Raw genomic sequence first — 17335 nt, 5'->3', positions numbered from 1 at the left:
GTTCGACTTTTTCGGTAGCGGGATACTTCTTCCTCAGCTTGTTGAATTTCGTAGAGCAATAGGTTTTCGAAAAGACGCAAGTCTTTCTTTCAGTTGCCGTTCCAGAGAGGGTCGTTGGCGTTGACGGGTTATTTGCATCGTATCGCTTGCCGACTACAGGAGAAGTGGGCGGACCTGTGCGCGTGTAGAACGTTTCATCGATGTCTTATGGACAGATCCGTTCATTAGCTTTCATTTCCACCTTCAACTCAATATTGAAACTGCCCTGCGTTCTGCTGGGTTTTATATCGTTCCTGTCGGTTCTCGCCTAGCAGCCTTTCTTGCCAGGCGGCAACACACTACCACTCTGAAGTGCAAGAATGTCTAGCGGATAATTCCTTACCCTCGATTAACATGTTTCGTCTCAGCGAACAGCACCAGTTCATGTGTTTTGTCCGTGATGGCATACTCATGCGGATCTGGGGTTAGCGCAAACTACACATACATCGTCTGTCACCGCTGTACAGCCGAAACTCGTTCCTTCCCACTCGCTGTTTAGCATGTGCACGCCAACGTTGGAGCCTCCGACTGAGTCTTTTCATTGAAAGCGTGCCCGCTGAAGTAGCCTGAAGCCTTTTGTTCCTTGTCGATCCATCCAGGCGCCCTCTTTGAGGTCTGTGTGTCACAGGCTCCCGTTCGTCGTCCCCTCATTCGCAAACTAGGCAAACTCAGCAGGATACTTCTGCAAGAGGGTGACTTTCAGGCTTTTGAAAACTTGTACGCAGATGCCTTCAAGCAGTGCTCCATTTGTATACTCTTTCGTCTGACGCGTGTGTAATCGCTTACCAACAGACTGAATAGCAAATGCCCGTTACGCAGGGTGTGCCATGAGCACTTTGCCGGTTCCTCTTTCTCTGAAAGCAAAAGCGCATTCGACGCTGCAATGTGTTTGGAGGCCGCTTCAGTCTTTTCAGGTGTGAAAACGTCGTCGGTGAACTTTCACGAAAACACAAGGTTAACACGTTTGATATGCTCCTGAAAGATCAGCAGGCCAGCATGTGTCTGCACACAACTACCTACACAGGTGGTGATTTCTGACTGACATTAAGCTTGGTCGACGTGGTTTTTGCCATTTTTGTCCACTGAGGGTTACGGTCGCGGACGTGTTCTCTATTCCTATCCCTTCACAGACGCTTGGGTGTCAGCAGGGCAACCGATTTTGGTCGACCTGTAGACCAACAGCTTTCGCATCGTCTCGTGTGTGTCGCGGTACGAGCGGGCGGAGGGGGATTTTCGTGGCTCTGAACAGAGACAGGAAAACGTGCAGTATTAATCAACTCGTCTACGATACTCTTGGCTGAGTTGAAAGATGTCTTTCGGAAGCCACTGTGGCTGAGGTGGGGGGAGCCTAATCCATCGCACAGCAGCGTATGAGTCTGCTTTTAAATGTCTGTCAAAAATTATACCCGAATTCCGCCGACGTTGTGTTTCCAGTTCGTTATGGCATGGCAACAGCAGGATCATGCCGCTATTTTGTAAGCCAGCAGGGCTGTCGACGATAATCAATGCTTAAGAACATGAAGGTCATGATTATACCATGCATGGCAATTACTACGTTACAAGTAGATGTTGGCCGTGTACAGATGATCCAGGATCGAGATCTGCGCGTGGAGATAACTCATCTGCGTTATGATTGGCAGGACTATTTGCCGTCGCAGTCTCACTATTTGTTAAAAATGAGTACTACTTTGACACGCGACTGCAGGCTATAATAGAGGATGTCGACACTCTCGGTGGTCACCCGCGCTGAAGACGATTGTGCACCATTTCGTAGCCAACCATCAGAGGGCGACCAAAGTTCAAATCGAGAGAAGGTAAATCTAAATTAATCGTATACAGCTGCATATGCGCACCTGACATAGATGTTATATGAAGCTTGTCGAGGCACGTTTGCCTTTCCGCCAAGAAAAGTGGACGCCGTCGGTAGGCAATTCTAAGTTTCTTACAACGAATAACCTGCATCTCATTTACTGCTGCCTGCCCGTGCTGTATATAGTTACTCTTGTTTCCAGGTTGTGTCTCGTCTTGTTCATGCAACAGTCCAAGGCCGTGCTTTTTCCGGGAAGTGGCGGGACACGGCGAACCCATTCAACCGACGACTAACTGCTTTTAAATCTGCCTTGCTCAACTCTTCAACTTTCAGAGTGCATAATGCTGAGCTTAGAGCCACAACGCAGCAGCATGTTAAACCGCATTGGATGCATACGCCATGTGTTAATGGTGTATTTTCAATTCGCGCGCTCGAATGGAAAATCGAACGAAACACTGAAAACACACATCAAGAGAAAATGGCACCAGGGCGCTTCCCGTTTCTCACCTTCTCGCAGCCACTGACACCGCACCTTTTTGCCATTGCCATGAACTTCGTCAAACTACGAAGACGAAATAAGTAATTTCCGCAGAGTGCGCAGACCACCTGCAACACTTCACTCAATTGTTGCAGGGTTGTCATCTAGCATACTCATACAGAGATCAGTGCCCTGATGCCCATGACTTCCAGCGACTCTGCCTGGCATCGCGGCGAATCGGTGTTGACTGGTTACAAAAGTCTCCGCACTTGCATCTCGACGCTATCTTACAAATTCTCGTAATGAACTATGGGAACTGCTTAAACTTTCGAATAGCAATGACTCGACTGTTCACTCGAGCTCCCGCCTCAAGGACATGACCTACAACTTATCGAATTTTTCACGTTCGCAGCTGCGTCCCGAGGACCCGTCTGGTTCCTGGGTATTCGAGTTGGTTACCTCGAAGGAGCTGCGTTTACATTTCTGTTACCTTTACTTTCATCGCCTCCCCCTGTTATGGCGCATACTGCATGATAGCAGCGATAAGTATCAGAACTCGCAACCATTTTTTCATTTTGGATCTAATGATATCCCGATTTTCACTGCAGCTCGTCTTGTAACTCCTGCCCTAGTACCGAAGGGCAAGAACTCATAGAAAGTACGGTAACTCACACTTTAGAAGGAAGGCGGAGACACGTTTTAACATTTGAGGGCATTCATGACACACTGAACCTCGAGAAACTATGAAACTTCGAAAAAATGTCGACACATTCTAGCATCGAATACGAAGCTTTCATTTGCGGATAGCACGAAAAATGGATAGAGACCCCGATAGCCCACAACACAAGCGGCTTTTACACCATCGATTCCAGGCAACAACATGGGGGGAAACGTGGACAAATTTGGCGAGTCTAGACAACTGTAGCCCGGTAGAACAAAGAGAAACAGCTGTTCAAAGTACTCTCTTTGATCACAGGCGAGAGGAATCCTGCACGAGAGCGAAGAATTCCCAGAATTCCTCCCACGACGACTTTGGGGGCTTGTACGAATGCCACTGCACGCCACGAATGCCAGACAGTCAACGAGGAGAAGCCAGGGCCTCGTGATCCCACCCTTTCGGGCACAAGAAGTCTCACGAAAAAAGAGAACCCCAGTAAAACGAACCCCGCTTAAACTTCGAAAAGTCCCGTTTCTGAGCACACCACAGAACCCGGTGCGTGTCAGTAGTCACCAAAGTCGCCACGGTGTCGCTGCCTCCAAGCTTTGTATCAACTGCCGTAAACAAACAACGCCATAACAGCGGTTTCTGACTCTCCCACGAGGTACACCTTCCCCCACGCTGGTTTTCCACCTGCCTGCACCTCTCGAATCACCTAGTTCAGGATGACACCCGGCTGAGACAGAATCAACGCACCATAGTTCTGTTCTCCGGACACAACCGAGCTGAAGGGTGGCGGGCGACTCAGTGAGCTCCTTCACACTGAACGCAGACACATCTATATTTTTGAAGAGCACCACAGTGTATTGATGAACGACGCCCTGCAGACTGGGGTTCGCTGAGGCAGGAGTGTTCTCTGGGGAAGAACATTCAGTAGCGTCAGCGTAACACGGAAGTCTAGAACGTCACGTCCCTGCATTACAGCTTCTGTCCGAAAAACTTCAGTGATTGCAAACAAATTTTGTGAAGCACCATTTCAAACGGCGAGGGAGCATCTGCACACAGCCTGCTTCGAATGCCTCGCGAAACAAGTGTCTAGTTGTGGAATCTCGTCCCTCGACTTTCCGTTCTGACTGCCGTGCCGAAAACAACACTTCACGAACGGCCGTATACAAAAACACCCTGGGAACTTCACCGTTCCCGACCTTCCGGATACGGAAATTAACACACAGTCCGACACTTTTCGTTGACACAAGCACGTTCGCCTCTACACCCTAGACTCGCACGAATCGCGAGGGCAACAAACAGCCGAAACTTAGGGCCACAACACCGCCATGTACAGACTAGCATGAATTGGACGAGCTGCGCGATGCCACGGAACATCGACACTTGCAGCCGTGTTGTACGAATCTTTCGACGGAAGAGTCTTCAGTACGAAAAGGACTTTCCCCGTCTACAAGCTGGAGAAAAAAAAGTTGCGCCGCACGCACAATTCCGCAACTTGTGCAATTACCATTTGGGATCTTGCCCACCTTGGGCAAGAAGTGCTCGGGAAGCGTCGTTTCCTCAATCGCCGCTCCGAACCCGTGAGCCGCGGTGGGACGAATGGCTCTATTTTTCCGAAACCTAGCCTAGTCAGCGACGATTAAGTGAAGTCAAGTCGCTAGTCGACTCAGAGGAATCTCATGCGCAGAAACAAACTTGTGGAAGCTCGGCCTCGCGAACAGTTTGTTGCCCCAAACATCTTTGATGCTTTCCCTACTGAACACGCGGTCGCGGGACGCGGCGAGACTCCGTCCCGGAACGCTGGTGACCGAATCTAAATCGAATACTAGATTGCTGGCGTCTCTATACAGGACACTCTATAGACTTTTTTTCACCGCAGACAGCTGCTCACCACTTTGAGAGGGAGACAGATGGGAGCCTTGGAACTGAAAAAAATAACTCTCTAAACACCTTAGACACCCACATTTCTTTAGTTGCGGGCGACGTCTCCTTCGTGTCTCGGACATCTCTGGCGTCGCACGCTTTTCCTCGCTATCTTTCTGTCTCCTCCCCCCACCCTCCTTGAGATGTCGACAAAGTCTGTTTTCCTCTCCTTATCGCTCCACCCCCATATCGAACGAGACCGGGTGACTGAAACAGACACGAGAGACACCACGGCGCATGCACTTCCACGTACAGCTACGAATCACCTTGACCCTGTTTCCGGACAGGCGTCCACGAACGTGTGAGTCAAACTGGTAGTCTTCCACTCTTTCTAGGCAGTGACTGACAAAGCAAGGAAACGAGTTTGAGGAGTTAGAGAAAGCTGTGCACTGTCGAACAGAACCGCAACGGTCGCAACGCATCTGTATTTCCTGCTAGTTAATAAAAAAACCCACACAGACCTGTGCTGGACAGACAACTCGAGAGAAGCGAGAGAGATAACAGGCCCATTCCCTCAACCTCCCAACTCCCCTCCGTCATTCTGTAAGAGAACGCCGTCGCCCTGCTTGGAAACCTATCGATGTCACCCTGATTCTGTCGCCTTCTCTTGGTCTCCTCTTCCCTTGTTTAAAATACATTCAAGATGTGTACGAATACATCGTTTTCGTCTCTTCCGCTCTCGCGGCTGCCCCCCGTTCTCCACTCCGCCCAGAGTGGAACTCAGGCAACCCGATGACGCTGCAACGAGCTGCGCTCGTTGACTTTCCCGCAGCATCGAAACTCGTCTCTCAAAAAAAACGGCTCTAGAACTCCCGGCGCTGTGTCCCCAAGGCCGCCTTCGCGTCCCCACACAGACGCTCACTGATCTCCTGATTAAAACGAATTTCACTGTATCCTCAGCGTACACCACTGCAACTCTTCACCATGTGTGAAGTCTAAAAGGAATGACACAGCAGCGTTCTACGTTTGACCGTACACCTTCTTTCTAGATGTGATATTACACCTCTCTGTTTTCTACGTGTGCTCCATGGAGTCCTTTTTCTCCACGACTTGAGCAGCAAACACCTTCTCTTTCCGGACTGTCTCGATAGACTTAGGCAGCGATGTAGGCCGAAGAAGAGGACGGGCAAGCCCCCGAGAGAGGCGCCCTCGTCGCGCCAGCCCCGCTGGCGAAAGACAGCGAGGGTCTGTACACCCCACCGGGTGTACTTGCACTGAGGAGCTGCTGCTGCTGCAGAAGGACGAGCTGTTGCTGCTGAACGAGAGCCCTGGTGAGTCTCCGCACCCGCTTCTCTACGCGATTCAGTTTCTGGTGGAGATCAATTTGCATCTGCAGCAGTTGCCGACCCGTCGATGTCCCGCACACTCGTCCACAGGACTCCGCAAACTCCTTCACTGCGAAAGAGGGGAAACCACGCATGCAAACGACACCAAGACGCAAGAGACTTAGAGTTCACTGGGAACTGACGAAGCGCGCGCGAGAGGAACAGGGACGTTCCTTTCTAGAGCTTGAACCTTTCCTACGCTGTGCCGTCTACACCACACACTTGTAGGGACGCGCTGCGCATGAGCAGAGGACCAAACGTAAGTTGAAGGGGTTTGGGGAGGAGAGAGGAAGTGATCAACAAAGACCGCATGCAGTTCCTCCGTTCTTTGCGCATGCACTTGGATGAGGATACTGTAATTACCACACTGTTAGGTAAATAGTGCCTCTGCCTAAATGATCCGATATACAAAACTGTATAACTCGAATCCAAGTCACTGAATACATGACTACAGTTTGGGGACACAGACAACCCATCAACCTCACTGGACTTCTCTGCACATGCAGATGCTCATGGTGCAACGCTCGAGAGCAAAAACTCGAAAAAACTCGTCGGTGGATTGCAGACCTCGTCGTCACTCCTCCGGGTCTCCCCTTCGTCTCTGACGTCTCACACATTTGAGTTTTCCGACGCATGCAGTCCCCCCACAAACAGCTGTCTGAAGACAGGGTTGTTCTTCTCTTGTCACCGGCTGAGGCCCCCAACTTCCTCGCTTACCAGTGATGAACTCGACCCCGCGAGTGTAGTAGAGATTGAGAACATCGAACGCCTGGAAGAGCGGAATGCCTGCTTTCTGTGCAGAACGTCACGCAAACATACAAAAGAAAGCCCACAAACCGCATGCAATGAAGCGCACAGATCATACCCCCGAGGGAGCGAACGCAGAGAAACGGTTTGCCAATCATACCCCCAATCCAACTTCTCCCCGTCTTATCCGCACATCTCTCTACCCTCCACGTACACTAATCTACCTTCACACACTATTCAGAAAAGATATACACATATATACACATGTATGTATATACATATATGTATATATATATATATATGTGCATGCATGTAGGAATGCACATTTGCCAGACAAAAGGTGGTTCGCGGACTCGTCAGGATGCGAAAATGAATGCTCAGATGTGTCGGAGACTACGCGGTGGATGCAGGGGAGCCCTGGCACCTTCCACGCATGCACTTCCGGAACCGCATGCAGTTGCAAAGCCTCGCAGAGAAGACTGCGCGCGAACTGCGTGTCATTTTACCTCGAGGGCGTCGAGGATTGCAGGGTGTTGCAGGATGTCGAGGGGATGCAGGTTGGCGAGGTTGAGGCAGGCGACGACTTTTCGTTCGTCCTTTTTCTCTTCTTCGACGTGTGGGACTTTGCGTCCCAGGTGGAAGATGCCACTGGCCTGGACCCTTCTGAGGAACCTCGCGGCGCCGGACTGCTTCGGCTTCCGGTCCTTTTCGTTCCAGGCCTGCGAGTCTTCGTGAGCGTCTCCGCTGCTGTCGCCGTCGAGGGTGCTTCGGCGTTCTCGTCGTCTCTCCTCGTCCTCTGTCTCCTCCAACGACCCTGGTCCTTGTCCGTCTCCGTCACCTCCTCCCTTTTCCACCCCACAAGTCTCCTGAGCCTTCCTCGGCGCACACCCGCGATCTTCTCCCCTCTCGCCTTTCTCGTCTCTATCGCACTTGTCTGTCTTTTCTCCCTTTTCTGCACCTTCGCCGCTTCCCGCGTTGCTGCCGTCGTTGCCCTCTGTGGGCGGCCGGGCGGTCGTGGAACACTCGCTAGTGAGACCCGTGGTTTTCCTCTCGAGCTTCGCGCCTCTGCCTGCAGACGACCCACACTGACCGACCGTCTGGAAAGTCCGGTCTCCCTCTACGAAGAAGGCAGAGGCTGCTGAGGCCTCGCGGTCCGGCTCTGCATGCGCAGGACTGAAGAAGGTCCCTGTGCTCGCTCGCGCAAACGCCTGGCTTCGCCGTTCCTCACCCTTCTCGCGGTCAGAACTCCCCGCCTCCGGCACTTTCTTCGGCCCTCCGGAGTCCAGAGACAACTTGTTCCCCTCGCCTGAGCTGCGGGAGAGACTCGTCCAGTTCCGGAAGCCGGAAGTCGCAGCCGCACTCGCAGGCAACGAAAACAGAAACTCAGTCTGCTGAAACGCCTTCGTCAACAAATCCTCGTTGCGCGCGTCCTTCTCCAAGTGCTCGTGGTAACTCGCCTCCGCCGCGAGGCGACTCGACATGTCCACGTACGCATCCAAAATGATTCCTGCAAAAAAACACCGCGACCACTGACGGATGGAGGGGGGGGGGCACCGTGGGAGAAAACGGACAGTCGAAGAGTCGAAGACAGACAACACCAGAGAGAAACACAAAAAGCGACACTGGACATGTTTTCACCTTGTATATACATATATATATATATATATATGAATATGTATACATATGTATTTATATATGTGATACATCGGAAAGATATATACAAATGATAAGGGGGGGGGGTTCCTTCGTCTTTTTTTTTGTCGCCTGTGAGTTCGCCCATTCCCCGCATGCATGCGGTCCGTTCTCCACACAGTGACAGAGCGAAAAAAAGGTGCAAGCGGAGGAAACTCATTGTGTAAGAAGCCACAAAAACGACATCGAACTCGCCCTTACCAGTAACGATGTTCAAGAGAGTCAGCGTAGTAAAGCAAATAAAACAGACGAAGAAGATGCGACTGAAAGGATGCTTCTCTGCGGTTGAATTGGCTACTCCATTCCATCCTAAGGGGAAACAACACACAAAAACACACACACATCTGTAAACATCCACCTGCTACCACATATATACATATATATATATATATATATATTATATACATGCATACATATATAAAGAATGCGTCTCTAGATATATGGAGAGAAAATAGGACGATGAAAAAATTCGAGAGACTACCTGTATCATGGATGGCTTCTTGAATTCTGTCTTCCCCCACGAACGCACGAAACTCCGTTGTCTCTCTTAAGTGACACGCATGCGAGACTCCCCAAAGATCGCTCCCCATCTCGGCTTCCCCTCCCCTCCCCCCCACACACATAGGCTGTCCAATCACTTGCTGATTTTTCGGAATACCCTCGTCTACATCCTCTCTAAGAAATCTCTTTTCCTTCGCGCGTTGCCCGTTTCTGCCTTGCCTCGACTCGATGCTTCTTATTCAAGTGGACTAACCTTGTTGTAGCTGGATATCGACACCCCACACGTTCACTGTCTTACGCGGCCAAGTATCTCTGGGGGTGACCCCGTCGAGGCGCTCCGACTGTTGTTTCCTCTGTTCCGCGAAAGCGTTTCGGACATGTAAGTGTAGAGATCTCAGCATCTTCTGTGTTTAGAGAGAGTGTGAAATGAAACTCCATGCTACAAGGAAAAATCTGCAGTACAGCAACCTACCTTCCAGGGTGAGAACTGTGAAGAGTGTGAACATCGACAGAATCAAGTTGCCCCAGAGGAGACTCATCTCAGCGTCGTCTGCATCCTGCGAACAGCGAGAAATCAACGCATGCAGAAAAACAGCTACAGCAAAGACACAGCACCCTTGAACGTGCTACTCCTCGTTTACGGCTTACACTGAAAATTTCAGCTGACTCTTCAACTCATCTTCCAAAGAGTCCAGATACAGAGAAGAAAGACGCTCGCAGAAATGCGCCACTGTTCAAACGTGACTAGTCGCCGAAACCACAAGAGGATCAACCGGAACTCCGGCAAACACACACACAGACAGACATGCCATCTGAACAGCCACCCTCTTGTCATCCTACTTTTTAGATCTGCGTACGCGCATGCGTACACAGACATCTTGATGAATGTTTATTCTACAGATCCACAGAAGCATACAGAAATCCTTGTTCCATGTGTGCAGCCACATTTTAGATATTTATCATGCACACACACATATATATCTTCAGATACTCTTCTGCATGTATACAAACTCATCTTGGCTTCTCTGACATGCATGCCGAGATATCTCTACTTTTCTTCCACGTGGACAGCGAAATCCACGCTCGTCGCTGTTCGACCGGGAGACCTTACATAGAATGTCCATGTGCAGAAGATAGCGCAAGTGTAAATCACGCAAAAGACGAACAACGCCGTCCACTGCAGAGACCGCAGACTGTGCAGAATGCCTGCGAAAAAGATAAACCACACAACCAGGACGTCAAGAACTTGAACGTGGCGACTGTCGATCTTCCGCCTCTGACTCTGAGAGCGAACACGGAAACCGGAACTGGACTTCCGGGTGAGGTGAGACACAGGAAAAATAAAACAAAAAAAAAGTCCCCATGACTCCTCCATACGCCAACTCGGACTGGCATCTGCCGAGGGAAAACGCATTTCCCCGATAACGAACACGCGTTCCGGCAAGGCAGCGGAAGAGAGTGCTCCAGGTGTACATACAGCTGGGCTCCAAACGCATGCATGAGGTGTCGAGACACCGTAGAGAGGCAACCCGCGCTTACTTTTTGTGAGAAGAAAAAGCTCCCGGCACGAGAAGGTGAGGCGGTAGACGCGGCAAAGTTGAATCGTGTCCAGAGTCTGTGAAGCAGCGGCAGAAAAGAAAGAAGGTTCACAAGAAAAAAATCACGGGGGGGGGGGCGAAGGCGGCGTCATCTCTGAAGATGACGTCGTAAAAGCAGCGTGGGCGGTACCCGCTCGATTTAGAGACTGCTCTCGACTCTCAGGACAGAAAAAGCCGACACAAAATCACAAACTTTTCTCCTCTGAATCCCACAGAGCCTGGAAGCATCGATCGACCGATGCGAAGAAGAGAATTTACCACGCGCCGAAAAACGAAGTTGCACGCAGCGCAGCTCAGCAATGCTGAAGCGACGTTCAAACGCATCCATTGACCAGTAGTTATAGCGAATATTTCAGTTTGATTTTGTACGAGCCACATGAGTCAAAAGTGATACAAAGGCCCCTCTCTTGCTAGCTGTTGTTCTCGTGTTCTTCTCGACTTCCACTCGAAGCTTTCGTCTTCTACACAGACGCCTCTTCCTACGGCTCTCCAAATGGAGTACCTATATGGCTACATGAATACCTCCAAATATTGAAACAAAAATAAACGTATAGATAGAAATGGAAACACACACAGCCCACACCTTAACACGTATATGTTCATATACATGTTCACCCTCGAGTTTTTGTACGTTTTATTTTCTCACCAGGAGGGCGACGTGGATGCGGCTTTGCATGAACTCGTTGACGATTGAGTCGTCTCGCTCGACCGAACCGGGGTCGAAAACAGGTTTTCCAACTCCGTCTGGATCGAGGACGATCGCGAATCGGACTGCAAGAGCCGCCGACTGGATCAGCAGGAGGAATCCGTCGAAGAACGTGAAGAGCGAATTCATGTATCTCCGAAAACCGAGAAGTCGAATCTTCAGCGCGGCCTCCGCCAGAAAGAACAGCCACACGCCCAAATTGAGGAACAAGAACACCAAGAAGGCGGTCTGCGGAGAGAGCGAAAGGTGCAGCAAAAGCAGCGAGCCAACGGATGCACGGGGGAGGCCTAGAAGAAAATCGAAGTGAAGTGAAAGTAAGCGAAACGGACAAAGGCACGAAGTGTGAGCATGCAGATTTCCATGCAAATTCAACTCGGACTCACGTCTGCACCGATCTGTGTCGAGACGAAAAGGACGACATACGAGTGGTATTCTCATTCGCCGAGTGTACTGCTGCACTCGAAAGACGCGAGCTGCGTAAACACCTGTGGAAACGCGCCTACGTAGTTCGACGGAGGGAAGTAGGTCGAAGCCCCGAACTTCAGGACATCCAAAATGACAAAGATCGTCACCAAGAGACGAAATGCGTGGAGGGTCATCAAACCATTCTGCAGACACACAGAAGAGAAGTCGCCATCGGTTGCAAGTGAAGAGTGTAGTAGACAAGGCTCATCTCCGCTTCTCAGTCTCTTCCTCTTTTTGCGTTCCTTCCTCTCTTGCTTTTTCTCCATCTCTCTCTCTCCCTCCCCTTAGTCCTCTTTCCCCCCTCTTCATATAGTTCTCTCTTCCTCTCAAAAATTTCTCTCTCTGTTTCGCTCTCTGCCCTGACTCCTCTGTGTCTCTCCTGTCTCTCTGTTTCGCTCTCTCCCCGCGCCACCAGGATCCCTCACGAAGGTCCGCCTCACCCCGCCTCGTGCTGCGGCGATTTTCTTGAACTCTGCCGCTGCGGCGTCTTGGTCTGCCCACACGCCAGTGAAGGCCCAGAAGCCGGTGGAGTCTCTGCGGGGGGCGTCGAAGTCGAAGGTTCCCTCGGAGCCGCGCGTGGGGTACCCTGGCCCACCGAGCAGACTTCCAGGGGTCACAGTCCCGCCGAAGCGCGCGGGCCCGTTGGGCGAGAGGGCCTCCCAAGGCCCGAGGCTGTCGGCGTTGGAACCCGAACTTGCGAGGACGGGAACGCGCGTTTTGTCCAGGTGGAACAGCGACTGCTGCTGTTCATGGAAGGTGAAGGAGGCGGGAGGGTACGCACTCGACGACGGATGCGCGCCTCGCTGCACGGGACCCGAGTGGAAACTCTCCTCCGGCGAGTACAGCAGCTCTTCAGCCAGTCGGACCATCTGGTGCTGCAGTGCGACCGACGCAGCGAGGTCAGGGACTGCGACTGCTCCCGCAGCAGACGCCGGAGACGACCCCGTCGCGAAGGAACTGCATGCGTTCGGGACCGCCCCCCAGTGAGCCGGGCCCCCACTTCGCGAGTTCGCCGCGCCGTTCTGGGCCGGCGGCGAGGGGCCTTGGAGACCCGCGCGGGCGAGGCCCGCCCGCAGCGGCGCGCGGTTCGCGCCGGTCCCCGTGGGTGGTTGAGACCCAAACGCAGCAGCTGTGCTCGGTTCCCAAGAAGAGGAACGCTGGTACCGGAGATGACGCATTCGGTTCTGGCCTGGTGCAAACGAAACCATCGGCTGCGCAGACTCGTCCTCTAACGAGACCTCTCGCCATTCTCGCTCTCCACTCGGACCAAGGAAACCTGCGTCCGCTCCTCGCCGACCTTCTTCTGTGCTACCCTCCACCAACCGTCTCTCTCTCCCCCTCTCTTTTTCTCGCTCTTTCTCGGGGACACAGGGGGTGGCTGCGACGGGCGCGCACTCTGGACCGTCTTCGTTGGGGACTTCTCGTTCCAGCACTGCGCCTGTCTCCTCGCCCTCGCGAGTTCTGCCGCGGGTTCGCAGGCGAGACAAGGTCCGCGCGAAGGACGCGGGCGCTAACGCCGCAACGACTTCCGCTTCTCTGAAGTGGAGGCTCTTCCCTGAGTCTGCGGCGAGGCCTGCATGCGCCACGGAAGACCGAGGGAGCGGCGGCAACGCGACGGTCTCTTGCCGGGGCCTCTCCCGCCGCGAGAAGAGAGGAGACACTTCACCCTCTTCGCAATCGGAGGCGACGGACGAGACGCGGGACTCGCGCGCCCGAGTCTGGGCTCCAGATGCGTGGGCGGAAACAGACACGAGACCCCTGGCCTCTGGGGTCTCTTCGCCTCTCCACGGCGTCCGGCCCTCCGCAGAAGACGAAAGGAGAGGAATCAAACAAGCAGAGGAGGTCCGTCGATACGGGAGGGAGGTGAGGCGTCGCGCATGCTGTCTGTCTCCGAAGGGAATCGGGTTCCCAAGCGCCCGAGAGCGCGGGGAGACAGTCCCTGAAGAAGCGGGAGGCCCGGCCGCGTCTCCTTCGCCGGCGGCTTGCAGGAGGCGACTGTCGGATCCACATAGGCTGTCGGGAGAGGCAGCGGCGCAGAGGGGCGAGGTCAGGTCCAGGCGACCCGCTGCTTCTGCCTCGTCAGCTTCGCGCGCGAGCTGAAGCAGGCGAGAAGAGAGAGGCCTTCCCGCAGATGTCTCGCGGCCTTCCATCGTCAGATTGCGGATTCTGCGGCTGCGAGGGAGGCGCCACGAGAGCGCAAGACCGCTCTGGAATCGGCGAGGAGAAACACATACAGCGAGGACAGACGCTCCTACGGCCCTCGATGCATCGCCATGACCTGCGGGTCTAGGCGGCGATCACTACACACCGACGGGACCGTGCTCACAGCGGAATCTCGGAAAAGAGAGGGCAGGCCAACACAGACTGAACGCCGCGTCTACGCACATGTCGAGACGGACAGACACGCAGGGAGAGATCAAGACGAAGAAGAGGAGAAAACGAAGAGACGCGACAAATGCGCTCAGTTCCGACCGGTCTCGGCAGACACCAGGCAAAAGGATACAGGCGCGAAGCTGAGGGCGGCACGCGCCTGTGTGTTCAGAGAGAGAGCAGAAACGAGCAGAACAGCGACACCGATGACAGACCGATACAGTTTCACCTCCCAGGTCGACCAGAGCCCCCGGCCTGCGTCACAGCACGAGATGCGAGGCAGAAGGCGCGAGACTGAAGACGGGGAAAGCTCACATCTAAGCTAATCCCGACGGCCGTTATTAGAGATCCTCGACTTGTCGCCACCAAGAGATGCCAGACGCGAAGAAAGACTGGACAGGCGGCATGCCGTCGAGAAACTGTGAAAGGACTCGAAGTGGAGAGTAACAGGTCAGATAATCTGGAGAGTTCGGATCCTCAGACTGTGTGAGAACCTGTTGGAATTTCCTTTCTCCGGGTTCCTGAAGCTTGGGTTGCGGCAGTCACCGGTCCCCTTCGAAACCGCGAACCTGTGAGAAAGAAAAATAACTCTCGAATTCTCTTGCAGCCGCTCTCTCTCCGAGACAACTGAGACACGGGCGTCTAAGTCTTGTGTAAGCACTCTGGTGCACACGAAAAGGAGCGAGCTCTTCGACGTCTGTTCATCGAAAACCGTTACAGAAGCCTGGGCTCATTCAGTTCGTAGAAAGGCGACACGGTCTGCTTTGCCGGCTACCCACAGCGCTGGCAACCAAGGAACGCGAGTTACCACGTAACAAGACAGCGAGGCCGTAGAGCTTCCATCAGAGGGCTTCTACCGTTTGTTCTTTTTGTCTAAAAGCGAAGGGCTCTGCGCCCCGGCCCCGCTGTTCTGCAAAGGAAACCGAGTGGGGAAAAAGAAGACACTGGGGACGACCCGGAACGAATTTAGGAAGCCACCGAAAATGCTCAACGCGTCGGTCCTTCGGAACCACTGGACTTCCAGAAACTCGAAAGATTTCTCTAAACAAGACACAACAGAACTCAGCATCTAAATCGTTGTCGGGGAAACGCGGCACCGGATACATAAATCGACGGCGCAGCTGCTGGCGCTTCGCGTGCCTTCTTCAACAGAGAGAAAGGAGGGAGAGTGAGCTCGAAGTTCGGAACCCGAGAGAGATTTGCGCTTGTAAAAGGTTCTGTGTTGTTCCGCACTGGGGCACAAAAAGGCATTAAAAAATCCACGAAAACTGGGTTCCTCGTACGGCTGCGCAAGACCGGAGAAGCCGGACTCGGCGACGAAACGCGGAAAACAACGGCTGAAGCTTGGCGGTACGGACGGGGAAAGACTCACAACACAAAGGATAGTGACAAGGGGAGCAAAGGTCTGCGAGAGACTGGAAGGGGAGAACGCGAGAAAAAATTCACCCCCAGTTGCCGGGCGCAAAAAGACAGAGTGCATTCCTAGACACAAGGTGCAAGCAGAACCGCCGATAGGGCGCGGAAGAAAGGATAGAAAAAAATGCACAGAAACGCGAGAAATTCTTCGCGCGGCGGCGTGCTGACCAGCCGGAAATTCGTGCGCCGGTCAGCTCCTCAGACTTCCCTCTGCTGCAGAGCGCCAGGTTTGCGGAAAAAGGCGCATCGTTTCAGCGCCCAGAAAACTGCACAGACCTTCGCCGGACCATCGAGCCCTTCGACAACGGATCCCAGTCTCCCCGCTTGGAAACCACAAAAAATTTCATTTGAAAAGGGCAGAGTCAGCGAGAGACGAAAAACAAGATTCTACGAAGGCTTCCCGAGAGACACGGACCCGACGGGAAATACACGGAATGCGGGTGGGCTACGGCACTCTCAAAATGGCATTATCATGGGTTTCTTCCATTTTCTACGACAAAAGGCGCTAACGCCGCACATTACTCGCTCTCCTGCAAGTTGGAGAGAGAAAATCTCACAAAAGAGGGCAAAACAAAGAACCGCACCCAAACAAACAACGCAGCCGTCGAGGGAGTGTTCTCCCTCGTGTGTGAGGTCCGGAGACCACTCAACTGCTTCGCGCCCGTGCTGGGACGAGAACCTTTCTGCGTGGCTCCTTTACTAAATCAGGACGCCGCGCGGCTCCTTCCCGAAGTTGTCTAAAGGCGAAAGGTAAACAATTCTTTACAAAAAGTCAATTCCAGCGACCTCTCCTCGTGGAGCTAACCGCGCGAGCGCCAGTACAAAGCCGCTTCTGTGAGGTTCTCCGCCGAGGGCAGAGCGAAATGCACGCCACGCAGCCTCACGGTGCCTCTGCGGACGGAAACAAAGGAAGGAAGCAAACCCGCGAAACCCTAAGCTGCCTTGCTCTATGTGTTTAATCAGGCTCCACCAGACTCTGCCAAAAGAGTAAGCGAACTCCGTGAATAAACTGGTAGTCAAAACGGTGAAAACGAATCGCGGCGTCTCCCAGTAGCCGTCGGCTGCGTTCGGTGTACAGCGACAGTGACTGACCACCAAGCTGTGTTTGCAGCGACCAAAAACGCGACCTTTGTGGTGAGGAATTCTTTCTTCGAAGTCAAAAATCCACACACAACACCAAATCTAGCAAATTGTCGAAGCGGGGCGACCTCTGTGAGGCCGTCTTACCACAAAAATTGCGATGAGTCGCTCACACAAGTGCTTGAGCGCCGGCACAATATACACGACGCAACTCGCGTGTAGTCTGAACAGCCCGCGCCTGCCTTCCTCGACGTGAGTAATTCAAACGAGAGAGTCTGGAGCGACAAAGAAAAGAGCCGCTGTATATGTTTGATACCATCCCCTGAGTAGGTATGGACAGGAAGAGAATCGACGCGAGCAAGGAAGTCAAAAAGATCCTCACGCTTTTCAGGGAGCGCAACGGCAGTTACGCTGTGAAGAATTCCGCAGCTTTCTGTTTGACCGGTTTGCGACGGGGCAAGCTTAACCCACGCCAAATTGAAATTGAAACGAGTTGGTACCTATTTTCCATGGAACACACA

The 17335-nt window shown here is 52.9% G+C and overlaps 1 protein-coding gene across 1 annotated transcript; it reads right to left on the bottom strand.

Moving 5' to 3' along the window:
• Window positions 1–2043: 2043 nt before the first annotated feature.
• On the bottom strand, window positions 2044–17029 carry TGME49_267720 (transporter, cation channel family protein). Its single transcript, XM_018781482.1, has 13 exons — window positions 12389–17029; window positions 11987–12091; window positions 11424–11711; window positions 10719–10794; window positions 10291–10385; window positions 9652–9736; window positions 8880–8987; window positions 7493–8493; window positions 6957–7032; window positions 6115–6309; window positions 5048–5121; window positions 4499–4616; window positions 2044–3599 (listed from the first exon to the last, which is right to left on the bottom strand). The coding sequence occupies exons 1-13, from the start codon at window positions 14096–14098 to the stop codon at window positions 3460–3462; spliced, it is 4071 nt and encodes a 1356-aa protein (XP_018636219.1). The 5' UTR covers window positions 14099–17029; the 3' UTR covers window positions 2044–3459.
• Between the last annotated feature and the right edge of the window lie 306 nt (window positions 17030–17335).

The sequence above is a fragment of the Toxoplasma gondii genome, chromosome IX (genome assembly GCF_000006565.2).
Source record: "Toxoplasma gondii ME49 chromosome IX, whole genome shotgun sequence".
Lineage (NCBI taxonomy): Eukaryota > Apicomplexa > Conoidasida > Eucoccidiorida > Sarcocystidae > Toxoplasma > Toxoplasma gondii.
Note: the sequence above shows the minus strand (reverse complement) of the source record. Positions and strands in the feature narration are given on the sequence as shown.

Excerpts from the sequence above, each read along its gene's own strand:
- TGME49_267720 (XM_018781482.1), bottom strand. The coding sequence starts at position 14,098 with ATGGAAGGCCGCGAGACATCTGCGGGAAGGCCTCTCTCTTCTCGCCTG. Across the intron at positions 10,795-11,423 it reads GCATCCACGTCGCCCTCCTG|ACTCTGGACACGATTCAACT; the intron begins GTGAGAAAATAA and ends GCTGCTTCACAG. Across the intron at positions 7,033-7,492 it reads CAATCCTCGACGCCCTCGAG|AAAGCAGGCATTCCGCTCTT; the intron begins GTAAAATGACAC and ends CGTTCTGCACAG.